General features: G+C 36.2%; 1 protein-coding gene across 5 annotated transcripts in view; it reads left to right on the forward strand.

The window, feature by feature from the left end:
* Luzp2 (leucine zipper protein 2) overlaps positions 1-18125 on the forward strand; it is a 356272-nt gene that overhangs the window by 258578 nt on the left and 79569 nt on the right. For all 5 annotated transcript variants that reach the window (XM_034524880.2, XM_076935101.1, XM_034524889.2 and 2 more), the window contains exons 6-7: positions 7468-7530; positions 12751-12813. In XM_034524880.2, the coding sequence (XP_034380771.1) occupies positions 7468-7530; positions 12751-12813 (126 nt within the window). The remainder of the gene's footprint in view (positions 1-7467; positions 7531-12750; positions 12814-18125) is intronic.

The following is an 18125-nucleotide window of genomic DNA, read 5'->3' on the forward strand; positions in this document are numbered from 1 at the left end:
CAATCTCTGATTGTAGGTGATTCCATTGGACTCAAGCCTATTTTGTTAACCTATTATGTTAATCACAGGATTCCCATGTATTATATACAAACCCCTCTCTACAATTTCATGTGTGAACCATTTAATCATTATTAATATTTGATCAATGTCTGATATATTATCTGAAAATATTCTGCAAAAATGAAGATTCTGCATAGTAATCTGCTGTTTTGTTGATATAGTTGTTTTTACCTACATCTAGACAAGAGTTACTGGGCTTGTGGTCTTCTATCTGTTTTGCAGACTCCAAGAGACTTTGTTCCTTTAAGCTACTTTGTGAGCTATGCTGAAAGATTACTATCAAAGACCAAACCCAGATTTAAAGGATGTGTTTATTAAAAAGATTTGCTTGCAGGGCTGAAAAGATGGCTTAGTGGCTTATATACAGTGGTTTATACATAGTGATTTATGACAGAGACCGAGGTTCAATTCACAACATTCAGACAGTGACTAACAACCTTCTGTAGAACAAAGTATAGAGAATCAGACACCATTTCCTGGTCTCTGGGACACAGAATTGATTTGGTGCACCAATACACATGCAGACAATACACCCATAGACATGAAAATAATAATTAAAAAGATTTGCCTCCACTGTATCATATTTGGACTTGTGCATCAAACAGAAGCAGTGTGTGCTGTTAAACAGCATTCCTAAAGATTTCAGATGTAAGTGCAAGGTGGGTTGCCAAAAAGTGTAACGATGTTTTGTCCTTAAGCCAGTTTACTTCTGAACACCACCCAGTTGTGAGTGAATATTGAAATCAACAGTTCACAGGGTCTACCTTGTACTTCAGTGTCACGCAGTACAGTAGCTTCAGCCTGACCCTCTAGGAACATCACTTTTTATTTATAGGATCATCAGATCAAGGTCATAATCTTTACAAACTTCATTAACACAGCTGACACTGTTGAGGACCTATACGATGCTGGTAAGTAAGGCTATGGTAGATAATTGCTCAACAATCACAACTTTTGACTTAAAATACAAGCCAGAAACTGGCATAGGGTACAGAAGAAATATCAACAGTCCATGTTCCTTGGCACTAATGATAATTTTTGAGCACTGAATAACACATTTGCCCATCATAGTTTCCATGTCTCACAATACTAAGAGCCTATTTATTACCTACTTTATCAAATATTTACATTAATACTTCCTTTATATTCCCAAGAATCATCACAGCAAAAAAAAGATCATAGAAATGCTGTTTAGAAAGTCTGTATTCAAGATGCTCAGCTGTGATCAGATGAAGATACAGGGCAGACATGCTACTTGTGGTGACGGATCCTCAAGTTTGCACTAACAATACATAGTCTTCATTAAGAATTCTGCCTCCATTCTTCCACGCATTCACAAATGTTATTGATTCACATCCATTGAAAATGAATGCTAGAGAATACCATTTGTGGCACTGGAAGCTTTGAAATATCAGTCACTGATTCAATTTTAGTTAAAAGTAAGAATATAAAACTGAATATAAACAGCAGGAATAACAAAAACCACAGAAAAATAAAACCAAACAAACCAATAAAAAAAAAAAAAACATTCTATGATGTAAGAGACAGCAAACCTCAGAACCTTTATACCCACACAATTACAAGTGTGCACAGACTATTCACAGCTTGACCCATGATGCTTTACATATGGACATTTTTCACTTGGATAATAGTTGGTCCTGAAAAATCCCAGTGAAATGCTAAATTCCATTAGAAAAGCAATGTTCACTGTCTTTCAGATTTAAGTTCACATGTATAAGTTTTATCCATTTAAACTCAAAACATGAATACCATTATTTCTGCATTTTTAGTTATCATTACATTAGCATATTCAAAAACCTTACAGGTTGTTTCATTTCCATGTAATCTTATACAAGCACATAAACATATATGTGTGTGTGTGTGTGTGTGTGTGTGTGTGTGTGTGTGTGTATTTGTACAACTGTATTGATTATTGTCATTTTCCTAAAATTTAGGGCAGAATTTTGTATATTTTCTTTAAAATAAGGTTTCTCACATACACAATGTGAATATATATCCAGAAGATGAGTTATGGATCTAAATTATCCTTTGTCAATGCCTATACAGTAAACATCTGTCTTTGGTCCATTAGTCTTTGTATCCATTGTCTTCCCTAATTAGGAAAGTGGGCAATTTGAAAACATTTAGGACACAATTCATGTTTCTCTTTCCAAGACTGAAAACAGAGCCTGAAAGACAAGTGTCACTGCATAACTAAGAATGAACTCAACACTCATTAGTGAAAACTTGAGCATAAAAAAAAAAAAAAAAAATACCTTTGTCTTGGCTGACCACTGCTGGGGATGGGGCTTGCTCTGACATGCACTTGAAAGACTCAGTGACCACTCTTGTGGAGAAAACTTTGACTGCTTCCCCACTTTTGATTTGCTGGTCTGAATTATTTATTCCCCAGGTTTGCTTGGATAAAGTTAATCTCTTTAGATTGGAGTTTTCCTTAGTGCCTTCTATAGGCTGGATTTGAAGGTAGATATGTTTATATTTGTCTTTATACTGGAATATCTTATTTTCTTCATCTATAGTGATTGGAATTTTTGCTGCATACAGCAATCTGGCCTAGCATCTATGACCTTTTCAACTCTACAGGACATCAATCAGTTTCTTCTGGGTTTTAGGTCTCCATTGAGAAGTCATGCATAACTCCAATACATCTGCCTTTATTATGTCACTTGGTCTTTTTTCTCTTTCGGCTTTTAATAGTCTTTCTTTGTCCTGAATATTTAGTCTTTTGATTATGTCACCAGAGAATTATTTGTTCAGGTCCAGTCTCTTTGGTGTTCTATATGCTTTTTGTACTTTTATAGGCATCTCCTTCTTTCAGCTAGGAAGTTTTTCTTCTATTTTTATTGAGAATGTTTATTGAGATTTGACCTGAGTTTCTTTTCCTTCTCCTATTCTTATTATCTTTAGATTCTGTCTTTTACATAGTGTCCCAAGTTTCCTAGATATTTTGTGGCAGAATATTGTAATGCAATTATTCATTGTCAGAGGTATGCATTTTTTCTTTGTGCATTCAATGCCTGAGGTTCTCTTTTCCATTTCTTGTATTCTGTTTGTAAGGCTTGTCTCTGAGGTTTCTGTTTCAGTTCCTAAGTTTCTCTGTTCCAATTTTCCCTAATTTATTGGTTCTATTTTCATTTTTAGTTCTTGAACTGTTTAATTCATTTTCTTTCATAGATGACTTTAAGAGTTTTATCTATTTCTTCCTTAAGAAATTCTATAGTCATAAAATCTAATAGTCATAAAGACTATTTAAGGTGTTTTGGCTTTGTGGGGGATTGCTTGTTTGTTATGTTGTTGTTTGTTTTTGTCTTGGGTTAGGAAGATATAATTCTGTAACTCTGGGTGCTGATATGTAGTCTTGTTGTTGTTGGCTGGGTGTTTTGTTCCTTGGTTTCTGTTGATCTCTTTGGTTTTAGGAGAGTTTGGTGCTGCCTAGTAGAAAATTCAGAATCCTGATAGGTGAGACCACTAGAGGTTATGGGGTAAAATGTGTTCTGGGGTATTAGAAGCTGACATATAGTTATGGATTTTAACTGGAGTGGCTCGGGGATTTCTGCCAAGGTGGGAGGAATCAGCAAGAGGCAGAAAATGAGGAGGTCCAATCAGGATCTGCTTAGTCCTCTGGGAATGGAGATAGTGGGGTGAGGCCAGAACAGAAGGTCCTCTATTGATCTGTGATGAGACTGGGGATTGACCATGAAGGAATAAAGAAAAAGGTGAAGATCTGCAGTCAGCCCACCTGCTTCCCTGTCCAGGGTGCTGTGTGGGTCCCATGTTGGATTTGGGGGCAAGAATAAAGCAATGTGCCTGAGGAGGATGGTTAAGAGGGAAAGATTTGTATGATCTAATAGAGATGGGGATGGAAACATGTAGGATGTTCAGCAGGTTCTGCTGCAGAACCGAGGATGAGACTGGGGGATTGAATTTGAAAAATAAATAAATAAATAAATAAATGGAAAAGTGAAGATCTAGAGTTAGTTGACCTCTTTCCCTGGCTACCAATAATGAACAATTTTTATTTTTCCACTGCTGTTTATATATTGTTTAGCTAACTGATAGACATAATAGAGAGATTCTTCAAACAGTGTTTTTGACCCACTAATTTCAATTTTTTTCTGTGCTTTCCTGCAAATAAAATATTTTATCTACATTATTTAAGTACTTTCTTCTGCTCTTCCCTGCACAGTTGGCCTTGTTTTCCTCTGGAAGACATTTTTTCTAGGCTTCGTCTCATACCTGCAGCTTTCTTGTAAGGTAGATATATCTAGGACAGAGTTTGTGCTTAATAAGGAAACTAGAGGTCTGTATGATGTATTTGTTAGGTAGTCTTTTACTATTGAAGAGAATATTGTCAGTCCAGATAAGAACATTATAGTTAAACTATATATGTATCTGTATACACAGTATACACAGACTCCCATGTATAGGTTTTTAGGTAAATAGTTAATGTTGTGTTTTATAAAAAGAAAGAGAATGCAGGGATATTGTGGGGAGCTGACAGAAGGCGGCTATCATCCTTGCAGCCATCTTGAGCCATATACCCTGATAAGAGATTTGATTACAATAGCCTACAACAGCTGAGCACACTCTGATAACATCTTGTCTTAGATACCCAGGATCTTCCCTTGGGTGTGTGAGACTTAAAGGTATGTGACTTAAGGGCGTGACTTAGAGATCAGATTTAGAGACAAGACCTAAGGGCATGATTAAAGGCATGACTTAGAGGCATGGCTTAGAAGTGAGACATATAAAAGGCGAGAGGCAGACAGAAGAGAGTAACAGATTATTAGGCACTCAGAGGTACAACTTGGAACTAGGAATTAGGTTAGAGTACAACTTGGAGTAGTAATTAGGCATTGAGGAAGAAGACTAGAGAACTCAGAAGAATTATTAGTTGTTAGGCACTTGGCACTTGGAGAAAGAACTTGGAACTTGGAGACACTAGGGACTAGGAACTAGGGACTAGGAACTGAAGACTTGGGACTTGGAGAGAAGAAGAGAGACTGAAGAATAAACAGGATTGAATCGCACTCAGTCTGGTCTCCATTCCTCGAGTCTGTCCTCACTCTCTCTCTTGCTGAACCCAGGCCTGCGGACCTGAGCAGCTTGGGGCAGTACGGGCTCTAACAACTTAGCCCCCAAGACTTTAGGCAGTGCTGGTTCCAACATTGATAGAGCTGTCCTCAACAGGATATGTTTTGTGGAGGCTTGGTATGGTGTGAGGAAAGGGGGTACCTCAGCAGGCTCATGCTGAGGCATCCCTTCCCCCTGAGGGACCAACCATATGACAACATAGTATAAAATAGAGTTTATGTAGAGCATGGGAAGGGGAGTTGAGAGAAAAGCAGAGATAAGGGGGAAAAGAAGGAAGAGGAGGAGGAAGAGGAAGAAAAGGAAGAGGAGAGTATTAAAGGCTGGCCATGAGCACTTGGAAAGAGAGAGGGAAGGGAAATGGGGGAGAGAGAGGGTAAGGAGCAGGGGCAAGACAAGAGAGGCCCTTGGTCCTATGTTGGTTTGATGCCCCAGTATAGGAGGATGCTGGAGTGGTGGGACAGGAGAAGGTAGGTGAGTGGGGCAGTACCCTCATAGAGGCAAAGTGGAGGGAGGAAAAGGAGGTTGTGGGATGTGGGGCTTGTGGAGGGGTAATCTGAAATTGGGATATCATTTGAGATGTAAATGAATGGAATGATTAATAAATAAAAATAATAAAAGAGAGCAGGAAATAAAAAAGGGGGGGCAAGCAGCCCCTTTTACAGTGAGTCAGGCATACCTGGCTGTTGCCAGGTAACTGTGAGAAGGAACCTAAATGAAATGCCAACGGTTAATAGTATGATTTCTTAAGTCTTCAAACAGCATTACTTTTATTTTACCCTCCTCCCTCCCACATCCCCAATTAAACACCTGCTTTTCCCGTTGCCCAGACCATACTCTCCTTTCCTTTTGGTACAAGCAGTTGAAATGAGGGTTGCTGTCACCATGTGTAAACAGAAAATTTCATAAACACTAAAAGAAATTGAAATGAGTGTAGACCCGGGGTACACAGTGGAAGTTTATACTCTAAGACAAGTGGCCTTTCAGGCTGTCTGGATTAGGAAATGACAGCCTAACTTGTCTCCAGCAGAAACACTCACTAAGGAAGAATAAAGACTGATATAAAAGTGTTAGATTCCCTGTGCTTTGAAAGCTGCTGTGTTTACAATTTCTAATCTCTGTGAAATTTTCAATGGTAAACAATGAGATTCTTGTCTTATATTTTGGATTTTGTTCTGAGGAGTCATAGACTCAGTGAGAAGGTAAGAACAGTGAGAGAAAGAAACTGAAACTAGCTCTTTCATGAACTGTCAAATCGAGCCTCAAATGAAGAGAGACAATAAGATTAAATTTTAGGGATGGAAGTAATACTATTTCATTTCGTATAGATTTCTCTGCATTTTTCAGGTGGAAGTGAGTAGTTGTGAGCCTTCTATCTCAGTGGGACAGCAGCCCCCTCGCATGCCCCAGCCCGTGTTCAGTCAACATCACAACCTGTGGCACACAACTCTGGTCATTCTTATATGATCGGGTAGAGTCAGAGAAACAAATATTTACTTACTTATTTACTTACCAGTGCTTGCCTACCAATGTTAGATTTATGAGGTTAACAGATTACTTATTTCTGAGGTCTGAAATCAGAACTAGCTTTTAAACATGAAGAGACTTTATGTATGAAGTCTACCCATAAGTTATGAGATTCTAAAGCTGGTCTTCAGGGGTAATACAGATGCTCTGTTGAGTATGTGGCTTTATTGTAATAGAGAATAAGGTATCTCTTGTGCAGGTGCCATGGAATAGATGCTTGCAGAATATATCACGGAGTGCTGATGTAAAGCAGAGATTATTTTATAAAACCACATGTAAAAATAAAGAAACATAAGTAAAGAGAAAGGTTTTAATTTTTTCTTTACAATTTTATGTATGCCCACTGTGTGTGCGTGTGTGTAGTGGGGGTATCTGTACACGTGAGTATATGTGTGCACACAGGCATGTGGCTGTATACATATGTCAAGGTATGCCTGTGGAGATCAGAAAGCCACTTTTGGGAGTCAGTTTTCTCCTTCCATCATGTGGGTCTTGTGATCAATCTTAAGTCATCACACTGGGTGGCAAGTACCTTGACCTACTTGGTCATCTCAATGGCCAAAGTTTTATTGTTTTGAGTGACTATCCTAATATTAGTTCATTTTTTAATTGAAACATGGTTTTAGAATAAATAATAAACTCCTACAAATTCTTTAGATAACATATAGCTTTAATCTATGAGCCAAACATAGAATAATATGACATAATTAATTGAGAGTTGTAAATAACTGACCACTTTTTGTGTAAAATTCTCTTTCTTTTCCTCAGAATAAAAGTTTGAAAAACAAATTATTGTCAGGAAGCAAGCTGTGTGGGATTCATGCAGAAGAGGTGAGTAAATATGATCTTTCGATAAGTTTAATGACTTAATATTAAATTAAATCTTGCGTGATCTAAAGAGCTAAAAGCTTTTTCTCTAACAAAAATGAAACCTCCAAATAGAAAGTAATTTACATTGTATTTTTATATGTATCTGATTATTTCAACACTGCACAAATGAAAAAATAAAAGTGTATCCATTGAATTGTTCATAAGATGATTTTCTAATTCCTATCTCAATTGTATGGATCATATCTCCCCCAGTAGAAAATTACTAGATACCCAGTGAATTCTCCTTATGTTTTGTGACATCCACCAAAAAAGTTTCTGGGGTTAATTTTACCTTACCAAACAAACACACCTGTTTATTGTTTGTTTGTTTGTTTGTTTGTTTGTTTGTTTGTTTTTTCTGTGAAGCAAGATTGTCTCATGCATTACTCAAGGAGTGGCAAACATTATTCTGAGTAACAAATATCTAACCACAGTAGTCAGTTTTATCTAGTTCTGACCTGATCATCCTAAATGTAATATAGAACCATAACTTGTAGGGACTATTAAAGATAGTAGTACAGTAATATTGAAGTTTACAAGTAAGTATAATTCAAAGAGAAGAGACAAGAATCCCTGTGTCCTGGGGTACTTAGAAAGCATGCATACAGACAAATTGCACATGGAAAATTCCACAAACCATAAGGAATAAATCTGAACGCTTTTCCATTCCAGGAAGACCTGATGCCTGGGGAAAAAAAAAAAAAAAAAAAAAAAAAAAAAAAAAAAAAAAAAAAAAAAAAAAAAAAAAAAAAAAAAAAAAAACCACTTACTAAGAGAGGTTGAAATCTGCTCAAACAGATCCATTGTGGTCTAATTGTAAAATCACTTCACCTCCCCTTTGTCCTGAATTCACTTCCTGTCATCTTTCTAGAGATGTAAAAGAGGAATTTTCTTTGTAGAGAGAAATGTTGTAATAGTCCTTCAGTAAAGGAAAAAATACAATCTCCCTCACTCTTTGTCAAATCAAGTTCACGAGCTTAGGCAATACTAAGAGTTCAAGATATGTTCTAAGACAAAGCCATTATAAAAAAAAAAAAAACACCATAACTCAAAGTTTACATGTGATATAATCCTTTAGAGAATAAGTTTCCAATAATATATGCATATTGGGTGGAAAGCTTTAAGACACAGAAAGCAAATATTGATTCTTCTTGAGTAGAAAAATAAAACTGAGTAGTTTGTAGACCCAACCCAGGGAAGTGTTTTATTTCGTTATATTTTGCTGTATTTAGACAGAAATAAACATAACCTTGTTCATGTTATTAGGATTGTTGAATATGACAAATGTGGATTTTGACAGTTCTAAATACTGTGATATAGTCAATACAATGATATAGTATAATATTAGGATAGTCACACAAAACAATAAAACTTTAGCCATTGGTATGACCAAGTAGGTCAAGGTACTTGCCACCCAGTGTGATGATTTAAGGTTGATCACAAGACCCACATAATAGAAGTTTTGAATAGGAAGTCTCTAAATCAGATATGATGCAGACACCTGTAACATCATCACTTGGGCTACAGAGTCAAAAAGATCAGGAGTTCAAGGTCATTCTCAGCTGGGATAGTGATTTTGATGGAGGCCTGAGACATGTAAGACTCTATCTCAAGAAACACAAAAATAAAAATATCTGGGTAAACGCGACACTATAAGACAGTGAATATTTTGCCAGGGTCCCCACAAAATTCAAGTACATGAGAGAAGAGATCACTAGAGACATCAGTGATGTTTAGAAAATTAAATAGTAAAATTAAATAGTCCCTACATTTATAGTTTACCCTCTTCATTCAAGAATATTTATATTTTCCCTCAGCTCTGAAAATTAAATCTCATATGTTCATTGCTATGTTCCTCATATTATTTCCTTAATGGTTAAAAGGCAGTAAGTTCACATAATTTATTTATGTTTGCCATAGCTTATTAAATATTTATAGGACAATATTAGAGCTTAATATTCTAGGTAACAAGGGAAATGTTTACACTGCCACAGCAGTATTTTTAAAACAATATGTGCAAAATTTTGTTATTTAACATATCATTATTATTCGAAAGAAAATGACAATCTTCTCGGCTGGAGAGAAGCTAAAAGGACCTCATCCCCAGAGTCACGGACTCTCAACTCTATAGCTATGCAAGAATGAAATACTCTGTGATTTGGCATAGAAGAACATGTGCTGTGACTTTTCCTGGAGCGATGTGAACGAATGTGTATTCACTGCACATAGGGCACTAGACGCGGGATGGAAAAAAAAGCAGCTACATCAGTAGATCGCTCACCGCAGCATAGGCAACACCTCGAGAAAGCTGTATCACCAGCCGTGGTGCACGATTGAAGACAGCTTAGTGTGTTAGAGACTCCCCTCTACCCAGCAATTGCCACTGCTCATATGACATTGCTGAGGCTGCCAGGAGTCTTCTGAATTCCTGAGCCTGGTGAACAATCATTAGCTTCCCGAGTCTTGGGAGTCTCCCTCCTCTCGCTAAGAGCAAATGTTTCAGTACAGAGGAAATAGTTATAAAACAGACATTACAAACAGAAAATACTATCGACACCATCTGCCATCACCACCACTATTCTTTCATAAAAAGAAAGTTATTTGAACGTAAGTTTGTGAGATGGAATCTCGGATTAGACAGTTGTCTCCTAAATGAAAATAAGGAGCTAAAATGTTCCTTCATGGCTGTCTACAACTCACCATCATTTTCTTCTAGCTGCCCTTATTATTCCCAGCTTTAATTAGCTCGTGCACATGCGGACTCCATTATCTTCATTATCTGAAATTTAATATTGAATTTATAATTATCTATGTAGTAAAATTACTGTGATCCCAAATGTTATATCATTTGTTAGAGGCTTCTTTCTTGTGATAATTTTAACTACCTAAATGTTGCTGACAAGCTAAAACAGCCTGTTATGTGGGTTCAAATTAGCATGACTTCCACAATAGATACATTCCTTCAGATGTATTTGTTTTTGTATAATCTTTGTAAAAGCCTTAGAAAGGAGTTTGCTTATTTGTGTACTGATAATTAGGTCTGGACTGTGAAATGCAGATGCCCTGGGAGTATGAGCAATTCACGTTATCTACATGATAACAAAGGCCAAGGAAACCACCATGATGTGGTCACAAAATGCAGAAAAATATGGGGGAAAAAATCTCAATTTAACTTTAGTTTCATCTACTAAAACAACTATCAAAAATGCTTTAAATATTGATGGTTATAATGAAAACTTTAAATCATACTGTACACCTTCTATGTAAAATAGGTTGTAAATGGATATCACAAATGGTTAAAATTAGTCCTTTGTGGCTTCTGAGAAATAAAGCACTAATTATCAGGAAGAGTGAAGATGGCATTGGTCATACAAATACATACAAATGCATATAAATGCATACAAATACATACAAATACATACAAATACATACACAGTAGCTATCTGCCAATTCCCACCCACACTTATCAATTCTATGTGAGAGAAAGTCTGCTTTCCTGAGAGATTGTTTGTCTTAGCTAAGAGTCCTGAGTACCAGACTGGGACAGGATTGTCCTTTACTAAATGAGTGGCATAAGTAATTATAGCCATGTTAATCAGAATCATCATAGAAAAACAGTTAGTCTGAAGCTAGGTTCTGAACCAGTATTCATTATTTTGGAACACTTGGGAGACTTTGAAGGAGGACTGTTGTGGGAGTTATTAATCCCAAAGTAAAAGTATAAGGTTCAGAGGTGGAAGGGTCACATGTTCTTTATTAATAGCCACTAACAATCCTATGTTCTCACTAGGAAATTTTCATCTCATCAGAGGGCATTTCACAAACACTGCCCCTATCAAGAAAGGCTAACATTTGATTGGCATGAGATACTTTTGTAAACAAACAAGCAAAATAACTTGTTAGCCCTGTTACCAACTTTTAAAAGACATATTCTTTTAATTGTTTTACAGTCTATTTATATCACTCCCTTTCCCCTCTGATCCCTCACGTCCTTCCCGTGTTCCTGATCTTTGCTGCCTCTCCAATTCACAGCCCATGCTTTTTATCATTGTTGTTACATATGCATATAAATTATATATATATACAGTCCTTTGGGCCTGTTGAGTGTTGTCTGCATGTATACGTTTCTAGGGCTGACCACTTGGCATTGGATAACCAATCTGAGGGCTCATTCTGGGGAAGACTAATTTTCCTCTCCATCCTGGATTTTGGTCTGGCTGGAGTTCAAAGGCCTTTGTTTATGCTATCACAGTTACAGTGAGTTTATAAGTAAAGCTGCCCTGAACCACTTCCCGAATTTTCACGTAGTCTCAGATCATACAGCATGCTAATCTTCACATTATTCTGATTTTAGGGTGTGTGTTAAGAAGTAAGCATCGACTATTCTTTCTTAAGTTTTGTACATTTGTCCATGCTCATGTAAATAAGTGCATGTGCACAGTGAAATATGAGGATGTTTTATTTCAGTAGTAGAAAGTCAGTGAACTGAAGTACTCACATTAAATATTTGGTAACTGTGTCTTTTCTAAAAGGTGGAGGATACATAGTTTTCTTCTCTGCCTTCGAGATAAATTATTATTATACAGATAAATTTGTGTAGCAATATGTCTCTGGGAGCAATTGAGTTTGTTTAACATTTTTATATTTACAATGACCCTGCTAAATGTGTGTATCTCTGCAACCCAGTTCACCCTTGAATCATAGAATTTGGCATTCTGTCCATTTGTTTACTGGTCTTTATTGGAAATGTGGTGAATTAAAACCTGGCCGTCCATTTATACTTACTCATCCCTGACCTTAATAAGTAATTAAATAGAAACAGACACAACTGCATTTATATATCACACATGCATTGGCCACTTAAAATGGGTTTGTTCATCATGCCTGAATTTCAGATATTTTGTGTGTTGGGTGTAAAGTAGATGAAGACAGAATGTTTGTTTAAATAATACCTTTTTAAACATATAAATTTTTCAACAGACCATAAATTCTTGCTTCCTGACCCAGATATGTGCATGGCTGATGTCAAAACTATGTTTAGTTTTCTCTGTTGTTTATCCAAATTTTGGGATTTCATTTGACTAGGCTGGAACATTTTTTCCTGTGTAGTGTGACAAAAGTCAAAACTTCGGGTTTAAAATACAAGTGAGCATAGGCACTAATACATCTCTACTTTTACAGTCCAAAAAAATTCAAGCCCAGCTGAAAGAGCTTCGTTATGGGAAGAAAGACTTGTTATTTAAGGTAAGCATCTTTCCCACTCCACTCCAAAATGCTGGCCCAACACCTAAGCTGCCAAAAATATTACTTGAACTAATTGTAATTGCTAGACTTTCTAATGAAGACTTGCTCTTGGCTGAGTTTGGATTCCCTCTATTTTCTTACCTCTTAATTAAAGAATATAGGACCATTTGTTGTCAAAGGCAGATTTGATTCTAGTGTAGTTAAAGCTCCTTAAGTCATTATGATCATTAACAATTTAGGTAAATTGTCATTGATAGATTTCCATAAAATAGAGAGTATTTTGAGAAAGTATCCACCCATACATTTTACTGGTGACCTTGCAATCTTAGCAAAAGTCTTCTGACACTTTCAATCACAGGTCTATCTAATCGAAATCTGAACTTCAGAAATCTGAATCCATTCAGAATGTGAAGAGATGAATGGCTATCCTCAGGGATTCTTAGTTCTGAATTCCTGGTCTTCATGAGCATTATCTTCTGTCACAGGAGACTTTGCAGATGTGACTAAATTACAGATCTTTACAGGGAAAGATTAGGTTTGTTATCAGTGACTTAAATACTTGGGTCTTTTTACCAATGAAGCAAAAATGTCAAAAAAGAAGAGTATGTGCTCATAGAATTTGAAGACTAAATGATAAGGGAACAATTTTTTTTAGCTTCCTTGATTTAACCCCATGACATTCATCTCATATTTGTTATCTTGAAAACTATAGAACTTTTTGTGTTGAGTAATTAAGTTCATGAGAATTCCTTACAGCACCAAAATCAAATTAGCCTGCTCATTCTTATCCAGGCATAAATAATAAAGGCTCTTGACTTGTGTTTTTTATCTATCTGCTTTATCACCTGCAGTACTAGGATAGACATTTAGGCTTTTATAAGTAGGTATAATATGTCAGTAAAATAAGATTAATTTTATATAATATTTACTTCTTAACACATTTTAACTGTAATGATCTCCTTAAGTGAAAATTGGAGTGTTACTTTTGCTGATATAAATATTTTACTAACTGTGGAAGTAGAGTGATTTTTATTGAGAACAGAAAAATGATGGGGAGGCATACTGCCCTTACTCTCAGCTTTAGAATCTCAGGAAATGTGCTGATTATGTCAATTGGTATTTGTATGTATGTAGCACATGATCCTGGCACATCGTGACATATGCTGTTCCTGTCTTTGATTTAGTGCCCTTTAATCCACAGTCCCCAGAGCCCTAAGAAAACAACTGGGCCTGTCAGACATGAAACTTCAAATACCTGGAGAAAATTGTCATTGTTTATGAGTAATTTCAATAAAGAATAAACAACTCTGTAAATGTGATTGAATAAAGAACAGGATGTCATAACTGATTATGGGATGCTCAGGATGGCTTATCTGTGCCATCTCCCTGAAGTCTTTCTGGCATGTGTCCACACTGAGGCTTGGCCTCTCACCTCTGGAATGTTGTGTTGTCTATGACTTGTGATTAGACATTGTAGATCAGAGTGTGTCCCACAGAGGACAGTGTTTTATTGGTCAGAGCTATGGCTGCTTTGAGGAAGAACTAGTTTCTATGACTCTCTGTGGTTAAAGAAAGATGGTTGGAAAAGTTCATATATCTGAGACTCATCCAGTGTTGTTCAGTTAAAGGCACTCAGCACTCAAAGGTGACACATAGTGAGCCACTAACATTTTGTTTTTTTGTACGATGCTTTGAGTGTTCTGTTTCGTCTAACCCTCACACAACAATGAAGAGAAAGCATGGACTCCATTTCACAAAGAAGAAATCAAGACCTTTCAAAGAACCTTACATATAAATGCTACGATTTATTCACATATGTACTAGCAGTTATTTATTATATTGTATTTGTTTTCAAAACATGTGGGAGGCTAGAAACAGTGGCATATGATTTTAATCTCAGCACTCTGAAGGCAGACAAGTGTATCTCTGTAAGTACAAGGCTAGCCTGATCTACCTAGTGAATTTCAGCATAGACAGAGATACATAATAGAGAGACTTCTAAAACAAATAAACAAAAATCAGTCTTGCATTGTATGTGTCATGTTTTCAGTGCTTACGGTATTCCTGAATAACTAATCTAAAAGATATCATATTAGAATTATGCTCTTGAGTATGAGACACACAAGTTCATTAATTTATTAGAACTAAATGAATTTTGAAGTCATGCTGCTTTATGTAAAGCATAAGACATAAAAAGCTTCATTAATCTTTTCATTTATACTACTAATATGATAGATGATAGAGATTGATGGATTGATAAGTAATATAGTGATAGATAGTAGATAGATACAAAGATTTTAAAAGAGCACATGTATTTCTTATTAAATGTGATGACATGTAATTTTTAATAGTTATATTTACTTCTCTAAAATGTATGCTAATATCAAAATATTAAAATTTCACTGAAAGCTCAAGATTTATTTTTAGTAATTTTGGGTCAAGAAGCCAATCCTAAAGCTTTAAAGTGAATTACATATAATGTCATGACTTTTATGTAAGAGTTCTGGATGCATGTTCATGCATTTGTTTAAAATCTTTTATTGTGCATGTGTCCTGCCTCAGCTACAGAGGAGTCTGTTCTACTTAATGCCTTCCTGCTTAATGAAATTGTGAAGCCCATATGTGCATTTCAGTGAAGATTTGGAAATATCTGCAATTGTTCATAAGTTTACAGATTTGCCAAGGCATCTTTTTCTTTTGGGGAGCTATAAAATGAACCAGTTTGTAGTTATGTATTTTGAAAATTTGGACACTTAGGAAGTATTTTTGTAGTATTTATGTAGTGTTTTTGTAGTATTTATGAAAGCTTGTCTTCTTCCATTCTGAGTTCTCTTGTTTGTATACAGGAATGCTTTCTGGTGATAATTGTGTACATTATTAATTTTATTATGTTTGTATTTGACCCTATTTCAGACTATATCCATTATGGATATTGCTAATCACCCTTTTAACCTTTCCTATTGACTTCCTACCTAACCTCAAGCTCTCATTCCAAAACTTGAAAATTCCACAATTTCCAAACCTCATTTCTAGCTGGCACTCAGATGTCAAGCTTTGTGCCTCAGCTCTATAAATTTAAATATTTGGTATAGGCAATCTGGTGCTTCTGCAGAGCCACCCTACTCAGATAGGTTTAGATAATTTGTGTCTCATCACTGTAGTGGAAACTGAATGCTGTTATAGAGGTGTGATAGAAAAATTGGAACTGTGAAGCCTGTAACATTTCTTGATGTTACTGAACATAGTCAAAACAAAGACAATAATTCTGATAGCAAACTTCCCTTTAAATATGAGTGTTGGGTGAGCTGTGGTTTGTTGCTTTACCTCTACATACTCCTGTACTGGCCATCATGTTAAGTTTATACCTTCACCTCCCAATCAGACTTCTTTCTGGGAAGGGCCTTTAATTTACACTAAATTAAGGTGATTCAATATTTCTTGATACAGAAGGAGCAGTCAGGTATGATGAATCTCTTGGGAAAAATCATTTCCCTTCAGGAACTGTCTGGAGGTACTCCAGATCCAACTCTGTGCACAGCCGCCCAAGGTCACTTGAAATGCTATGGTGGTGAGGGATGTTCATAAGAGTTTACTCATCCTACTTCTCACTTCGTACTCTGAAAATTAAACACATAAATACTAGTCATAGGTGATTTTAGTGTCTGAAATTATAAACTAAAAGTCACAGCACATTTTAGGTACATGGTTGAGCACCCTGAAGAGAGCAGAGATCTCATTTCTAGTACATACCTTCTTCAAATATCTCCACTTTCCAGTTAAAATATAGAAAAATACAAAAATATCTCTATTCCAAACTTAAATTTTCTTATTACATTAAGTGAAAGAAAGCTACAAACATTCATGGATTCCACACTTTCTATAATTTTTTAAAAGATTCTTGTTTGCCTATCCTTTATCCTAATAGCAGTGAAAGCAGCTTCAGATGACAGAACAAAATGGCTGTCATTTGAAGGCTCTTTTGGCAACATCATTAGATGTTTATCCTCTGCCATGACAGGAAGCATTTCAGATCTACATATGGAATGGTGATGCATCCCTCTAAATCTAGTACTCTGGATGCAGTGGCAGACAGATCTCTGTGAGTTTGGGGCCAACTTTTCCACATAGCTAGTTCCAGGACAGCCAGGGTTACATAGTGGGACACAGTCTCAGAAAACAAAGAAACAAAGTTAAATCTATCTTTATGAATATCCTCTATTTTGTTCATAGTGTTATTTATTCACTTACAGGGCTGTTTGTTAACCTATGCACAACAAAAGAGAGGTTAGTTACCTCTTAAAATGATTGCATAAAAAGCTGAGCCACAGACACAGCACTTTATAAAAAGGAGAGACAGACAACTGTAAATTTTATCCCTGATAAGACGACAAGTGCAGACTTACCATTTGCACTTGTACACTGGGGGTCTTTACCAGTAGTAATACAAGCAGCAGAATCATTTGGCCTAGATTTGTCATACTAAAGGAGTGTTTTAGGTAAGGCAGTCCCAGAATGCTCATGTGGAAAAACAAGTTATGGCTGTTGTCATATAGATGTGTAAAAGAGTAGACTCTCCACAAAAGAAGCTCCTGTGAACATTACCTATTTCAGCTTCCTCAGAAATCAGGCTACTCACACTGAAGCACCACTGCAGCTTGTATATACTCAGCAATTAATATCTATAATATTCCCAAGCATAGGTCTATTTTCTGTCCTGAAATTTTGTTGGAAAATTGTCTTCTACTTCTGTTATATTTGCTGTTCCCACAGAGATACCACACTTCATCAATAACCTTTTCCACAGGTCCTCTATTCCAGGTCCCTTTTTACCCTCTGTCTCTGTCTAGACTTTCTGTTTCAGACACTTCCAGCCCTGAGGTTCCTTTAGATGAAACATTTCAACCAAAACTAGAGCTAATTCCTTAGTTACTGTGAAACAGCCGAGTGCATGGTTCCCTGCATGATGGGAGAAGATGAGATGGCTCAGGTGACTGAACTGTGCCACTCAGATGGAAGTCAGAAATTGCAGTGTGTGTGTGTGTGTGTGTGTGTGTGTGTGTGTGTGTGTAATCTTTATATTGTTGAGATATAATATTTATATCTTTTATATATCATATATATACATATATATAATACATATCTTTTAACTAAATCACCTAATTTGTACAATTTTTAAAACTCACAAGTTACATGACTTCCAGACATTCCTAATCAGCTTCCAGAAAAGGATATGTAAACCTTTCTCCAGGTCAGAAGTCTCTATTTTCTATGTATGATATGATCCCCTGTAAGGATAACTTTCAATATTCTGT

This window comes from Arvicanthis niloticus, chromosome 1 (genome assembly GCF_011762505.2).
Source record: "Arvicanthis niloticus isolate mArvNil1 chromosome 1, mArvNil1.pat.X, whole genome shotgun sequence".
Lineage (NCBI taxonomy): Eukaryota > Metazoa > Chordata > Mammalia > Rodentia > Muridae > Arvicanthis > Arvicanthis niloticus.